Source organism: Pteronotus mesoamericanus, unplaced genomic scaffold (genome assembly GCF_021234165.1).
Source record: "Pteronotus mesoamericanus isolate MK-2021 breed Mesoamerican mustached bat unplaced genomic scaffold, CSHL_Meso_final contig_78, whole genome shotgun sequence".
NCBI lineage: Eukaryota > Metazoa > Chordata > Mammalia > Chiroptera > Mormoopidae > Pteronotus > Pteronotus mesoamericanus.
The window spans coordinates 4,949,762-4,965,710 of record NW_026555258.1 but is presented as its reverse complement, the minus strand read 5'-3'; the positions used below and the strand labels follow the sequence as shown (position 1 = coordinate 4,965,710).

General features: G+C 58.4%; 1 protein-coding gene across 1 annotated transcript; it reads right to left on the bottom strand.

The window, feature by feature from the left end:
• Nucleotides 1-3,533: 3,533 nt before the first annotated feature.
• On the bottom strand, nt 3,534-14,410 carry PTGES (prostaglandin E synthase). The gene is made up of 3 exons (XM_054584845.1): nt 14,282-14,410; nt 11,449-11,531; nt 3,534-3,783 (listed from the first exon to the last, which is right to left on the bottom strand). Exons 1-3 carry the CDS (start codon nt 14,408-14,410, stop codon nt 3,534-3,536), a joined length of 462 nt encoding a protein of 153 aa, XP_054440820.1.
• Nucleotides 14,411-15,949: the final 1,539 nt, after the last annotated feature.

Below are 15,949 nucleotides of genomic sequence, written 5' to 3'. Positions count from 1 at the left end.
CAGATCCAGGGACACGGCACCACGGGGAACAACAGACCCACATCCCTGTCCCCGGGGGAGCACATGCCAGAGGAAGAGAGCGGCAGCGAATTGGGTGGGGGAGGGAGCACGGGGCCTCCCTCTGAGGGGAGAAGCCACCTGCTCAGCCAGCAGTGGCGCCTCTGGCTGGAGAGGGGTGGGAGGGGCAGGGGGGGGCCGTGGGAGGGATGGAGTGGGGAGCTAATCATGAAGCTGCTGCGGTGACACAAGCCTTTGTGACCTCATGTGTGAACAGGTGTCCCTGAGCCCCAGAGTGTGACACAGGACAGCCTCTGCATGGAGCGAGTCCCGGAGGTTTGCACTTCCTTCTTTGAGCTTGTCTGTGCTAACCCTTTGACACTGGCCATGATGTGTGAGCGCATGTAATTAACAATTTTTGAAAAGCCCACCCACCTTTCAGGTTCCAGCTCCAGCCCGCCTCTCCCGGGAAGCCTGCCTGGAGTTCCACCTGCCCCGACCGACACTCCCTCTCCTGTGACTGCCCTGGCCGGTCTGCGAGGCCACTCCCAAGAGCAGTGGCCTCCTGGGGACAGACAGGCAGCGGCCCCAGGGTCCCCGGATTTTAGGCGGGAAATGGGCTCTGCCTCCCCGGGGAGTCCCCAGGTTCTGTCCCTGCCTCCAGACTGTGCAGACTGGGCCCCTTTGTTCCCTTACTTCTGTCTGTGCCTCCCAGTCCCTCACACAGGAGGGACGCTCTTGAGAGCCTCAAGCCAAGAAATTCATGAAAGGAGGGAGCCCCAGGGGTTCCTCGGAGGGGCCCCAATGGGAGGCTGGGGAGCTGGGGTGGACAGGGCGCACCAGCCAGTACCTGTCTCCGGCTTCCTCCTTGGGTATGTGTACCAGGGTGGGCACAATAGGGTCTACAGCATTAGACCAAACTGGCAGCGTGTCAGGGAGATGGACCCCACTCACAGCCCAGCGCCCTGACCCTGGGGTCTGCATGACCCTCCAGCCTGTCTCTGGCCTCCCCAGACATGAGCACCCCCCACCGCCCCAACCAGGGGCGGCTGCAGCGTCTCAGGCACGGGCTCAGCCTGCAAATCCAGGCCTCCTGCCCGGGGCTGTGGCCCCAAGGCCCCCAGGCCACTGCCCAGCACCCTCCCCTACATCACAGCAGCCCTAACCGTGGGTCAGCAGGGAGGAGCTGCTCCGAGGGCTGGCAGTGCCCGCTGTGACCTCAGAGGGCAGCTGAGGATGGCCGCCTCCGGCCGGGTCAGCAGGCCTGACCTCCAGGCCGCCTATCCGAGTGGGGTCACTTGCTGTGCTCACTCTGCGGCTGCTGGGGGAGATAGGCGTTGTGTCTCCTGGGTCCAGTGTCCAGGCATAGGGACTGCTGCGTTTGGGAGGCAGTCCCCTGCCCTTCCCCGTCCTGGAGGGCTGGGTCTGCCTCGGACATGGTGGGGGAACAGCACTCAGCTCCTGCCGGCTGCCCCCTGCCAGTGCCCCTGGGCCGCACCCCCTCATGCCCGGGGCCGTGCCTGCCTCCCCCCAGGCCCTCCAGCTCCCGGGCAGGCAGCCAGCGCTCTGTCCATGCTGCTTGGGAGAAGGGCTGTACCACACCCGCCGTGCCCACTGCCCACTGCTGGCCCCACGTAGCCGCTGTCCTCGCTGCCGTCTCAGATGTCCGCTGAGGACACAGGCACGTTGTCCCAGCCCGACTCCTCGACCCTTCTCCGAGGCTCTGAACTCCCAGCAAGCCCAAAGCCCCAAGTGAGCCCCCACGGACCCTTTAGCCTCATGCCCCTCCACACCCCCCACACCGCCCCTCCGCTTCTCAGCAACAAGACCCCAGGGGCCCAGACTCTGCCCATCTTTGGACACCCCCCCAAACCAGTGTGAGTCACCCTGCATCTCAGGGGAGTTTCCGTCTCACTTGAGAAGCTCCCCGCAAACAGCGGTTGGAGGGCCCTCCCTGTACCCCGGCTGCACCATCTCCCCCTTTAAGGTGCTGAGCACTATGAGGTGTCACTGTCTGTTGTCCCACTGCCCACAGCTGTCCCTGCCCTCAGGCTGGGCACAGCATAGGAGAAGGTGCCACACTAGTGAATGATGGGCCGCGGCACACGGAGCTCAGCATCCCTGTGGCCCCGCCCCCTCCACCTGGGTCCCAGTGGCATCCGATGCCCTCCTCCTCTGGGTCCAGGCTGGGCATGTTGCCCTCTCAGCCCCTTCCCCTAGGAGGAAAACTATAGAAATATAAAAACACACGCGACGTCTGCTTCTCTGAGCCTTACTTCCATATCTACATCCCCTTCCTCCTGGGACCGGTTTAAGGAGTGAAAAAAGTCTTGGACCGTGCCCAGCAGGTGTTCGGCAAACAGCAGGCACTAGACAGGAGACCCAGAGGGTAGGCAGGCTCGATTGCTCGCGGGCAGCGGCAGCCTAAGCGTGGAGGCTGTCTCACCACCAGGGGGCAGTGCTATCCGCGCCTGCTCCGCGGTCCGGGCTCCGGGGGGGTAGGGGGCTCATCCGGATTTCCAATGACCCCCCTCCCACTCCATCAGTCCGGGGGAGGGCAGGAGTTCAGAGGCTGCAGAACGCTGGGAGAGGCGGCTGCCCAGATCCTGGGGTAAAGGGCAGGGCCGGGGTGGAGGGGTGGTGGTAGGGAGAGCCAGACAGTAGGATGGAGTGGTTAGGACGCAGCCACATGTGTCCCACAGTGAGAGTCTAGGAGAGGCCCACAATTCCCTGGTGCACACTGGCGATTTTCAAACCTTGCAGAGACTGAAGGAGCCAGGAGTGTCTAAGTGGCGGGTCATTCAAAGCCCATGGTCCTGGACCAATAGCCCTTAGGAGCGACTAAAGCCTCAGGGAGAGGGGGCTAACCTCACCTCAGCCCTTCCCTTCAGCACCTGCTCCGAGGAGGAGGGATCCAGCCAAGAAATATGGGGAGCACAGGGAGGTGTCACTGGGACACAAAAGTGAGAAACCCCACCCCACCCCGCCAAACTCCCACTTTTAGAGAAACCGCAAAACCACACCCCGGCTGACCCTGGGCCTCTGCAGGGGCTGGCGGTCACTCCCAGGCCTGAGCCTGGCCGGGACTCACGGGGCAGCTTACTCAAAATGCGGATGCCCAGGTTCCCCTCCAGGCTGGCCGAACCAGAACCCCCAGGGCGGTCTGAGAAGGCTGCGTTTATTATAGCTCTGGACCCCAACGGCCGGTAGGTGTAGGGACCTGGGTGAGTCTCCGCGCGCTCGGCCTGTTCTCAGGCAGGAGGAGAGACGGGGTGGTGTTTTTGGTGCTGTCACCCAAGTGCAGGGATTGTCTCTCAATCCTGACGACCCGTCTCTGAGCGGTTCCCATCGGCCACTTCACCCAGGCATCCAGGGTGCGCACGTGCACAGGCCAGCCGGCCCAGGAACCCACACTCTGCAGGTTGCTAGGAAACCAGGCCCCGGGCCTATCCCAATCTCGAGAGGACACCCAGTTCCCCAAGTACGGCCCCGTGGATGGTGGCCAGCAGTCTGGCGGCCGAGGTGTCAGCTGCTGGTCACAGGTGGCGGGCTGCTTCCCAGACGATCTGCAGGGCCATGGAGACGCAGGGGAGCTGGGCCACCGTGTAGGCCAGGGACCGGGTGGGCGCCCGCAGCTTCCCCAGGTAGGCCACGGTGTGCACCATGCGGCCCAGGAAGACGAGGAGGAAGTGGATCCAGGCCACGAAAGGGTTGGGCTCCAGGAAGGAGTAGACAAAGCCCAGGAACAGGAAGGGGTAGATGTTCTCCATGTCGTTGCGGTGGGCTCTGGGGAGGCAAGAGCAGGCAGTCAGTGGGTGGCGGCTCTGAGAATGTCACAGAAGCTGGGGCCCTCTGCCCTGAAAGGCCCTGCATCACTGGAAGTCGTCTCAAGGGCTCCAGACTCAAGTCCCTTTGTGGACAGGACAAGAGGTACCCCGAGGTGGGAGGGGTGGCAGCTCCCCAGCGGCCCCGCCAGCAGCTGGGGGAGCAGCCCTACCACCAGGGGAGGAGCTGTGGGTGGTGGGCTGGGGTGGTCTTACCAAGCCCAGGGGCTCACGGGGACCGGGTCCCTGCCAGTCTCCCCAACCTCGTCCTCTGGCCTTGGACCCTGCGTGGGAAGAGCGGGGCTCCGAGGGGCCGAGAGAGAGCCGGGTGGACTGGGTCTGCCTCGAGTTCACGCTCTTCACCAGCAAGGCCCGGCGTCCCAGAGGCCGCCCTCTTTCCCAGCGCAGGTCTCTGGGCCCTCCTGGGTGTGGCGGGCTGGAGCGTAGGAGCCTGCGTCTGGAATCCGTGCCTGCTTCTCTGTCTGCCTCCAAACAAAAGCGGATCCCCTCACGCTTTCGGGGAAAATAACAAAACAGCTTCCCTTCACTGGAACCCACCCACTGCGGACCCTGGCGAAGCTCTTTGTTCCATCGGTGCTGTCCTGTTTTTTTTTGTTTTGTTTAAAGTAATCGAGTGTGTGAGCACAGGGCGGGTGGGGGCGGGGCACAGGGCGGCCTGTGTATAACTCTGCCATAAACAAATGACCAAGAAAGCAAACTCTCCCACTTCAGCTAAGGGCCGGGTCACATTTTCCATGACTCCTGCTGATGGGCTGCTTTCTTTACAGGGGGTGCGGAGGTTGGTCCCATTAATTAGAGACTGAGCAAGGGACCGAAGCCACAGATGGCGCATTGGAAGCTCAGGAGCCCTGTGCCCAGGCCGGAACGCCCCCTCAGGAGAGGCCACATGCATGAGGCACAGGGACTCCGCTGGAGCAGAAGCCCCTTCTCCAGGCCTTGCGGCTGGAACGCCCCAGCCCAGCACCCCTGGGTGGTGACCCGCCGCACAGCCTCAGGTGAGGGCTGTGGTATGTGGCCAGACAGAAAGGAACTGGGCTGGGCGCGGCAGGAAAGGGACCTGGAGCCCCCGGCAATCCAGTGCTAGAGGGGTCTCTGCAGGGTGGGTGTGGCCGGGGATGGGGAGGTTTGCACTGAAGCCTGAACGAGGAGGGGCTATCCCCGCAGGGGGAGCAGGTTTGGCCCGAGCAAAGGCTCTGAGGTGGGAGGAGCACAGTGTATTCGAGGCCTAGGAAAGTGGCCCGTGTGGCTGGAGCAGGGTGCAGGGGAGGAAGCAGGGCCGGGGAAGAGTGCGGAGGGGGCCTGAGAAGCAAGGTGAGGAGCCTGGAATTCAACCTGAGCGTACGAAAGCTCCCGTGAACCTGGCGGGGCCTGGGTCTTTCTTAGGTCAGACTCAGGACACAGCAGTTGGTGTCTCTGTCCCTGTATCTTAGAGCCCACATAAACCTTTCTTCTTTTCCCTGGAATCTCAACCTTGGGACGCAGCCACATGGAAAGTCGGTCTCCAGCTGGGCAGGGGTCACCCAGTGGGGGTAGGGTCGGGGCTGCTGCCTCCCAGACCAGAGAGAGGAGGCCCTGGCTGGACCCTGGCCACAGGGAAGAGGTAGAGAGGGAAACTGAGGACAAGGACCTTTCCAGTTCTCTAATCAAGCAAGTCCCTTCCTCACCTGTGAGTTACAGGGAGGCGGCGGCAAGCGCGCCTCTAAAACCGCCCCACCCTGTGGGAACGGACCTGTGGTGCCAACACCCCCATCTGCTCTTAGAGGGACGCATTCAGAAAACCTGTTTTAGGTTCAGTCAGTGTGTTCCAGAATGTGTCTGCCCTCCCACGAGGTGAAGCCACCTGGAGAGAAGTATTTCTGTCGTGGGTGTCACACGTGTGAGTGAGTGACACCCACAGCATCCTCAGCAGCCCTGCTCGGCGCCTGCAGACTCCTGCCTGTGGCTTGTGTGTGGAGTCAGCCCATCTCCCGGTCGGCCCTCCTTTCCCGCGGCCTCTAGTTCCCCGGCATGACTCTCCTTTGCAAAGTCCCCTGCCTTCTCGGACAGGGTAGCTGCAGTTTTGCCTCCAGCGGTTTCAGGTGTTGTTGGCACAGGGACGTACATTAAGGAAAAGTGAGTGAATGAATGAATGAATGAATGGGTAGATGGATGGATGAATGAATGGTTTTCACAGGCTGGTTACGCGTCTCCTGAAGCTTTTAGGTAAATATGTAATTTTTGTCATAGCTACATATTTTTATCTAAAATCTTCAAGAAAACCATAACTAGCCTGGGAAACCCATTCATTCACTTTTCCTTCAAGTATCTATTTGGGTTTTAGAGTGAGTCCTTTTTCAGGAAAAATGAAACAGTTAAGAGACTAGTTGGCCAAACCGCAAAGAGCAGGTAAGGGGAAGAAGATAAGGGAGGGGACAGTCCCCGCAGGCTTGGGCGCCTGCCCTGCCCGAGGTGGGAGGGGACCCTGCAGGAAACCAAGCAGGGGAGCAGAGCCCCAGGTCTTGGCGTCAGCCTTTGGGAGCAGAAGACTCAGAGGCCACCGGTGAGGACGGAGGGGGGCCAGGGGTTGAGCAGCGCCAGGAGCTCGCGCGCTTGGCCCTGGGGTCTGGCCAGGCCCCGCCTCCCCTCTGCTGTGTGTCACTCCACAGCGGTGTCCCGGACAGCGAGACGTGGGGAAATTAGGGATGATGCAAGAAAACATATTCCCCCCTCCCCGCCGCCCAAGATCTGGATGGAGAGACACTTGGGCAAAACGTGTCATTCCGATAACCACCACGGTCCTAATGTAGGAGTCATCCAAAGCGGCCCCGCTAGACTGGACTTCCTGTGGCTTCCTGCGGGCTTCCTGTGGCTTCGGGCCCGCTCCCTGCATCCCCCTGTCCTCCATCCCCCGCAAACAGCCGCTGCCACACCAGCAGCATTTTACAGCATCGGGCGAGGTGGGAGAGGGAGACCTAGCTACCCCGGAGGCAAAGCTGGAGGCAGCATAGGTCTCTCCCCGCGCCTGCTCTCCGCACACACGGTGGCGATTCCCTGGAAATCGGGTTTGGGACATCAGGAAGGCTGCCTACTTTTACAGGCAGGTGTAAAAGAGAGTAAAATCGCCTTTGTGCAGACGGTGGCCTCCTGGACTCAGCAAACCTGTTTCTCCCTCTGTAGGCGAGAGTTCCCTCCTGGGAAGGCCCCTGGGGGAGCCCAGGGGCTTGGTGCCTATTAAGTACTTAGATGGAACTGGAGACTATTATGCTAAGTGAAGTCAGTCAGTCAGTGAAAGACAAATACCCTATGATTTTCACAGGGAATCTTACCCCGGCTGGTGTGGCTCAGTGGACTGAGCGCTGGCCTGTGAACTGAAAGGTCATTGGTTCGATTCCCAGTCAGGGCACATGCCTGGGTTGTGGGCCAGGTCCCCAGCTCAGGGTGTACAACACCCTGACGTTTCACTCCCACCCTTCCCCTCCAAAAATAAATAAAAATGTAAAAAATAAAAAGAATCTAGTGAACAAATAAACTAATGAGCAAAGTAGAACCAAGAGGCATGGACACATGGAACAGACTGAGAACTGTTGCACGGGAGGGGAAGGTGGGACTTCTTGAAAGAAGGCGAAGGGATTAGTCCAAGGACACACATGAAGGGTCCATGCCCGTGGACATGGGTGTAGGGACTTCCATGGAAGAGGGGGGCTGGGTGGAGAGGGACAAAGGGGGGACACGGGACATCTACAATAGCATATACAATAAAATAAAATTTAAGCTTAAAAAAAGGGCTTAGACCGCCACCTGCCGCTGAGTAGGAGCACTTAGTTGCCTTCTTTGCTGTCAACGTCAGCACCATCCCCTGCTCTGCCTGTGGAAGCTAATTTCACCCTGGCTTTGCCAGACCCCTGACCGCCCTCAGCCGCCTTGGCGAAATTAATAAAAACCACTGGGCGGAGCGGCAGAGAGGCAGGGCTGGGCCAGGAGCCTGCGTCCTGCCCGGGCGCTGATTCGCTTCCTGGCCTCGGGCACGGCTCCCTCCCTCCCTCCGGGGGCTCCACTCACCATCCCCAAAAGCAATAGAGGCTGATGTCTCAGGGCTGAGATTTGGGGACCCGATCTCCTGTCACTCAGATAAAGTCAACACACTCCAAATGGTCAGAAACAGTTCAGGGCCTGGTCAAGCATTTGTCTCCCTTCTTTGGGACCACCCAGACAGCCCCCTTGATGGGAGAACTCCAGGGTGGGAAAATGCTCGCTTTAGGGAACAGTTAATAAGCATAGTGGTCAATGCATGGACAAAGCTCTTGTTTCAGGAACTGAAGGTTTGGCCCACCCTGACTCCAGGAGACCACAAGCAATTTGACCTTTGTGTTCCAAGAGAGACCATAAAGCCATCGAGGTAGTACCGGAGCCCTGGCTGGTGTGGCTCAGTGGACTGAGCACTGGCCTGAGGACTGAATGGTTGCTGGTTCGATTCCCAGTCAGGGCACGTGCCTGGGTTGCAGGCCAGGTCCCTGATTGGGGGGTGTGTAAGAAAGGCAACCGATCACTGTTTCTTTCTCTCTCTCTCCCCTCTCCCTCCTTCCCCTCTCTCTAAAAATAAAATCTAAGAAAAGAAGGTATCTGAACCATTGTGTTCCAGGGAGAGGCATCCCACCACTCAGTACACAGGTAAAGAAAATCACCCAGGACACAGGACGCAGAGAGAAGATCACCCATCAACAGATGAAAGGATGTTAGGGAAATTGCTGGGTTGCAGCTTTTATCTGATTAACCTCTCTCCTGAATTCCAAATCCCTCACCTCCACTCTTTCCCCCTTATAAAAAGGCTGGCTTGAAAGGAGACGTGAGACGGTCCCTTAGGGCACATAACCTGACAGCTCCTCAGGTTGCCGGCCACCTGGGTAAAGTGCCCATCGAGATTCAATCCCTGCTGCTGCCTACTGGGTCTGGTGGTGACAGCCAGCACGCACGCCGACTTTTCTGGTTTCCCCCTCACTGCAGGTTCATACACACAGACTCAGGTTTGGCCAAAATGCCTGATGCCAGAGACTTGGGTGGGCCGCCTAGAAGGTGGCCTTCACGGTTTCCCTTGAGAACTGGCTCCTGACCTGCTGAGCGGGGCTCGCGTTTGGGCTCCGGCATGCGCTCCTCTGCAAGGCAGATCTACCCTCCCAGAACCGAGACCTGAGGGCTTTCCTGCTTGTGCAGAAGGGGGCCCAGCCCCCTGTGAGCGCTGGTCTAATATTTAACTAGTTTCCACTTCCAGGGCATTCCCCGCCCCCAAACCGGTTCCAGCCAGCTCTCGAGGAGCGGACGCCAGGATGTGATTCTGAGTTCTGCACCCTCCTCAAGTTTGTGATGTTATGGGAAGCCCGGAGGAGGAGGAGCCCGGGGTCCAGGGACCCCAGGTCTGGCATGGAAGGTCCTCCATAAATACTCACCAAATGGATATAAGACATTAGTAGATAAGAGGTGCTCAGAAAGTGCTGAACTGAATCTCGACCGTTTTAACATCACTACTGTTGCAGGTGGTGGGTAATTGTGATCAGAAGAAAAAACTGACCCTGGCCGGGTGGCTCAGTTGGTGAGAGCGTTGTCCCGATACACCAAAGTTGCGGGTTCCATCCCCGGTCAGGGCACATATAAGAATCAAACGATGAATGCATAAATAAGTAGAACTAACAACAACAACAACAACAAAAAACGATGTCTTTCTCTCTCTCTCTCTCTCTCTATCGATTTTTTAAAAAACTGAATTGGGTGGCGGATATGTCCGTCACGGACACGGTTACAGCCAGTAAAAATAAACCAAGTGTTTGCAAACCCACGTAACCACTCCTGTGCCACAGGTAAGTGTGGCCCTGGGAGAAGCTGAACACCCTAGTGGCGGCTGTGGGCCGGCTCAGGCTGCCCGGTTTGGGCAGCTGCTGCCTCGACTATCCTTGTCCACCACTGTCCAGGGAGGGAAGCTGACCCAGGGTGAGGGTGGGACAGGGTCCCCAGTATGGATTCGCATGTGGGTAAGGATTTTGTTCACTGAAGCACAACTGAGTCTTAGCAAAGTGTCTTGTACATAGTAGGTGCTCATTAAATGCTAACGGGATGACGGACAGATGGATGGGCCTCCCATGAAGGACCACATACCGCAGTTATATTAGAAAAGGTGAACCAGCCAGGAATTTCATTTCTTACATAAACATTTCTGTAATAGGTAAAAGCTAGAAGTGTGTATGTTATTTTCAGTAACCAAGAAAATTGAAAAAAAAAGCAACAGACTTTCTTCTACGGAAACACTCTGTGCTACTAAGAGCGCAGTATCTCCCCATTTTCGGCCTGTGATGCAGGAACCCCATGGGAGGGTCTGTCTCCTGCCTCGCTCCTGTCCCACTGCCCACCCTCCCCACCTCTCCACGGACCCCGTGGACAGCCCCCAGCCCCTGGGACGGCCAGCCGCCACTCTCCAGGCCCGGGTGTAAAAGGGCAGAGAGGAGGCTACCCAGAAGTCCTACACTGAGGCTGGTGACGTGATATTAACCCTTAGTCTCTGATGGAATTTTTACACGGCCATTTTTAAAGAATTATTTTTGAGTAATATTTAGTGACATGGAAAATGCTCATGAAATAATGTTAACTGAAAAAAATCAGAACCACCTCCCCCCCAAAACTGGGTATACAATGCATGCTTAAGTTTATAGAGAATATAAAAATTATTTAGACCTAGGAGATAGAAGGAACTGTTAATAGGGATTAGAATCGTGAGTGGTTTTCCTTTTTCTGTCTCCGTATTGTCAACATCACGCGCGTTGTCCGCGATGAGTAGTTCTGGTTTTTGTATAAGAAAAATTGCTTTTGATTGAGTAGGGGGAATGTTAAGCAGAGGAAAAGATGTTCACTTTCTCTTGGAATAAAAGACATGCAAAATAAAACCAGGAGGTGACATAAATGTCCACCTGTCACGTTGGCAACGCGTCCACCCAGAAGCGGATGCGCTGATGCGTCCCCAGGGGAGCAGCCGCACCAGAGCTCCGTTTGGCGGTGCTTTCTGCCACGTGATTGCATCCTGCAGCTTCGCTCACACACACACACACGCACACACGCTCACAGGGGCACATGAGAGGCCTGACGCGCTCTGTCCATAACAGAAAGAACAGCCTCAGTGCCCATCAGAGAGGAATTAGGCGCATCAAAGAGGGTCCCTTCGGCAGGGCGATGACATCAACACTGCAGCCCCGAGGTGCTGAAGGGGCCCTCTGGGGGCTGATGGGAAATGGTCTCTGTTGCGTGAGAAAAACGCACAGCGCAGACCGGTGAGCGGAGGCTGACCCTTGGAGGGTCCGCAGGACAAAGCGTAACACCTGTGTTTGTAAGTGCAGGGGACACGGGTGACAGCGTCCGCCCTGGAGAGCAGGCCAGGCTGGGACGCGATGGTCAGAGCAGCCAGGGAGACCATTCCCTGAAATACCCTTTCCTAGCTCTGCAGTCCTGGGCCTTCAGCATGTCTTACTTTTCCACAATTAGAAATCAAACCAATGAACAGGGTAGAGCAGTGTGAGGGGTCAGGAAGGCAGAAGACCTGGGCCGCGGGACCCTCCACGCCCCGGCGCTCAGACGGCCCGGCGGCACTCACCTGAGGCAGCGGTCCACGTCCGGGTCGCTCCGGCAGTACTGGAGGCCTCCGTGCCTCAGGGCGTCCTCGGGGTTGGCGAAAGCCTGCAAGGCGGCCGCTGAGAATTACTGTCCGTGCAAGGGGCAGCCTGGTCACACCCATTCCCCAGCCTCCGTGAACTCCTACTCTGTGTGAAGTGCTGGGACTCTTGGTTAACAAGGCTGCTATGGGCTGAATGTCCGGGGCCCCTGCTGTGGACTCAGGCGTTGAAACCTAACCCCCGGTGGGACGGTATTTGGAGGTGGGGCCTTTGGAAGGGAATTAGGTCATGAGGGTGCGGTCCCCCTGAAAGGAATTGGTACCCTTATTTTAAAAAGCACCCCAGACAGCTCCCCAGCCCTTCCTACAGGTGAGCACAAGGGAGAAGACAGCCATCTAAGAACCAGAAAGCAGGCCCTCACCAGACACAGCGTCTGCCAGGGGTCTGACCTTGGACTTCCAGGCTGCAGAGCTGTCAGAAATGAATTTCTGTTGTTTGTGAACTGCCCAGCCTATAGTATTTTGTTATAGCTGGCTGAACACACAGAGGCAAAGGCTCTCTGGTCCCTGCTCGTGGGACACTCACAGCCTAATAAACCAGGAAAGACCAGGTGGTGCGTGTTAAGCAAGAGAAAACACGGTTGGCCTTGAGAACGTTCACAAAAGACCCGCCCAAGCCTGGGGATCAAGAAGGCTTCTCCAAGGCAGTGAGAGGAAAGCTGAGGCTTGAAGGATGCATCAACATTAACCAGAGGAAAGGAGGGCTGGAGCACCAGCAATCAAGGCAGAGGAACAGCATGTGCAAAGGCCCTGGGATCAGAACGAGATGAGCATTCAACAAATCGTCAACGGAAAGCAAAGATTTAAGGTCATGCTCGGGTCTTCAAAGACCCATGCCTGTCCTCACGCTCTGCTTTCCCTGCCGGCATCTGGGTGACCCAGCTCCCCTTCTCCCCTGCCCCCCCCCCCGCCCACTCACAGCAGTCCCGGCCTCACCACCAGGTTTCCTGGATTGTCCACCCAATGGCCAGCCCTGCTGCTTCTGACTCAAGAGCCCTTGTGGCATCTGTCCCCAAGCACTGGTGTGCCCTGCCTGGTGGGCCTGCCTCTGTGCCGTCCCCCAGAGGTGAATGTGGCCCAGGCTTGACGCCTGTCTTGGGATCAGAGCCCCACACCCAGAATTCTTCTCTCCACTGGCCCTAAGTCATGGAATCACCAACCCTGATGGCTCTGCACAGCCTGTGACTTGTGACACCCTGTAAGGGGTCTCGGCATTCAGCAGGCAGCTGCCTTTAGAGTTCGTGGTTCATGGGGTTGGTCACCCGGAAGACAACTGGAATACAAGTCAGCCCAGCCAGGGGTCAGCCGTGGGGCAGATGGAAGCTGGGGCGCAGCAGGCCCCAGGGGCACACCCGCGCAGGGATCGAGTTACAAGGAGCGAGTGCACTGTGGGAGCATTCACTCTGTACCAGGCGCTGGATCCACCTGGCCCTGCGACCACCATCCTGCGTGTGCAGCGCAGGACACCGGGCTCCCAGACCTGTCAGGGTTCGAGACCGGTGGGCAGCGGAGCCAACGCCTGCGACAGTCACCTCCCCAAGCATCGAGGAGAGAGAAATTGGTGGACTAGGTCAGTCTGAGGGGACATTTCCTTCTGCCACTCCCCTCTGACCAGGCTGACAGGCACTCAGATGGATATGTCTCCTCCCTTCCCTGAGTTCACGGTCAGAGGAAGAACTCCGCCCTGCTCCTCACTGTCGAGGCCCCATCCCCCTGCAGCCCGGGGCCAGCCCTGCCGCCGGACACCTGAGTTCAAACCCAGCTGTGCGCCCTTCTGACTCATGAGCATCTCCCCTCCAGTCCAGATGCCTTACCTGGAAAACAGGTGCATACAGCTCCTCCCGCCCACCCCAAGGCCCTGGTGGGGGTTATTGGTGCTGGGCTCTGAGAACGGCCTGGGTGAGTGGGAGCAGCTGTCCCTGCTGGGCGCCCGCACCCCGCAGCCGCGGTGCGCCGAGGGAGGGAGGGGGTGAGGTGCCTCCAGGAGGCTGGGCCCGGCTCCCCAGTGCCCACCTGCGACCCCAGGAGTGGGGCGGGGTGTGCCAGAGCCAGCCCCACCTTGCTTTGAACTCGATGAAGGGGCACACGTTCCTGAATGATTCCTCTGCTGAAATCGCAGGGAGGGTAACCAGCCGGTTCCCCCGGGGACTCTCTGCTTCTAACGAGCCTGGCCCCCAGCTTCTCTCTGGCGGCCGGGAGAGCGGCTTCCGCTTGCACCCACTCGCCCTGGCTCAGAGCTCAGCCACTTCGTTGTTGGGACTCAGGGGCTCGGAGGTTCGGACTGGAGGGCGAAATTCCTCTCTAAAAGCCCCAGCTCAGTTCAGCTGAGAGCCGGCCCGGCCTCCGGAGGCCGCGGGGGGTTTGTAAGCAGCCCGGCCGGCGAGCGGGGAATTTCCACTGGGAGCTCTTGGGTCCTGTTTCGCCGGTTCCCACTCCACCCAAACCCCGCTCTCCTGTGCTGGGAGGCCGCCAGGTCGGGGCAGCGTTCCTGCTCTCTCGCGCCACCCCGGGGGCCCGTGTCTCGGGAGCTCAGGCGCGCTCGTCGAGTCTCGTCGTGCCTGCAACTGAGCTGGTGGCACAGCGAGCGAGCGAGGGAGGAAAGTTCTTGAAACAGAGGACAGGGCGGTGCGGATCCTGCTGAACCCCGGGGCCCAGAGGAGCTGTCCCTGCGGACTGGGCGAGGCACCGGCCCCCCCGCATCCCAGCGCTGAGACCCCATTGGCAGCGGGACAGGGAGCCCACGGGCGGCACGTACCTTCTTCCGCAGCCGCACTTGGCCGGTGATGACCGCCAGCACGTACATCTTGAGGACGAGCAGCGTGCCGCACAGCAGGAAGGCCGGGAGCGCCTGGCCGCTGACCATCGCCAGGACGGACGGAGGCATCGCGACGGCCCGGGAGCTCTGCGAAGACGCCGGCGAGCTCGCGGCTGTGCTGTAGCTGCCTCTGGGGCCAGAGGGGCGGGGAGAGCGGCGAGGAGGCCCGGCTGCGCCCGGCACCGCCCCCTCCCAGCCGCGGAAGGCGCTTCTCACCCCAGGTGCTTGGGGGAGCTCGCGGCCTGGGGGAGTCCCCTGTCCACCCCTCCCCGGCAAACCCTTCCCACTTTTTAATCTTTTCCTGTTTATAAAACAAGATTCACTGGAGTCAATGTGAATTTTTTTTTTTTTTTAGATTTTATGTATTTTTAAACAGGAAAAAGAGCGAGAGAAACATTAATATGGTTGTCTCTCGCATGCCCCCTACTGGGGACCTGGCCTGCAACCCAGGCATGTCCCGACTGGGAGTCGAACCAGCAACCTTTTGGTTCACAGGCTGGCGCTCAATCCACTGAGCCACACCAGCCAGGGCTAAATCTGAATTTCTAATTGGCTTTATGAAGGGATTCATGGGTCGGTCATCAGGCTGGCTAGCAACTAGGAGGGTGCTCCAAGGGGCGTACAAAATTGAAGGTGTTTATAGGAAGGGGGGTCGGGAAGGACAAGGGAACTAAGTGTGAAAGAAAAGAAGGGCTGATTTTGAAGCCCAGAAATCTTTGGGGGGAAGGGAGGGGAAAGCATTTTCATCATGATGGTGCCTCTTCTTCCTAATGGGGGCCGCGGGGGGTGGAGCGGGCCCACAGGACATGTCGCCGGCGCTCGACCAGAGCACCCAGAGCACTCTTGGCTGGTTGATTAAGAGAGACGCTTAAGCCGCGATTCCTTCCGGTATTAAATCCAGGTTTGGTATCATGACCTTTTAGCACAAGTGATGCCATATCGGGCCTGTGGTTTGCTCTTTAACAGCCCCGGTCTGTAAAATGGGGACGTGTGGCCACGCCTTCCAGCTGGGGGGGGTGCCGCAAAACGGGGCACCTGGCGGGACCTCCACAGGGGGCAGACGTTGCTGAGCTGCGCCCACCTCCCCGAGAGTCAGGGCAGGTGTTAGGCATGAGAACTGAGCCCCCAGCTGTGCCTGGACAACTGAGCCACTGCCGTACCTACACCGACGTGACTTCACTATTTTCAGTAGGCTGCATAAAGGCCCCCAAAGATGTCCATGTCCCAGTCCCCAGAGCCTGTGACTGTGTTATCCGACATGTCAAAAGGGACTTTGCAGAGCGGAGATCACCCTAGATTATGTGGGTGAATATGCTTTAATCATAAAGTTTTCCTACAAAAGGAGGCAGTAGAATTTGTGGACCAAAAAAGGGCTTCTATGGATAGTAACCTCACAGGGTGATCTGATCATAAATCCCTGACTGGGTGGGCCCTGGTGGGTAGTCACACCTCAGGCATCTAACTTTTTTTTTTTTTAAGAGAAGGGAAGGGAGGGAGAAGAAAAGGGGGAGAAGTATCAATGTGCGGTTGCCTCCCACACACCCCCTACTGGGTACCTGGCCCGCAACCCAGGCATGTGCCCCGACTGGAAATCGAACCTGTGACCCT

Coding starts and splice junctions, on each gene's coding strand:
- PTGES (XM_054584845.1), bottom strand. CDS start 14,410: ATGCCTCCGTCCGTCCTGGCGATGGTCAGCGGCCAGGCGCTCCCGGCC. Junction 11,532..14,281: donor AAGTGCGGCTGCGGAAGAAG/GTACGTGCCGCC, acceptor GCCGCCTTGCAG/GCTTTCGCCAACCCCGAGGA. Junction 3,784..11,448: donor GACGTGGACCGCTGCCTCAG/GTGAGTGCCGCC, acceptor TTGCCTCCCCAG/AGCCCACCGCAACGACATGG.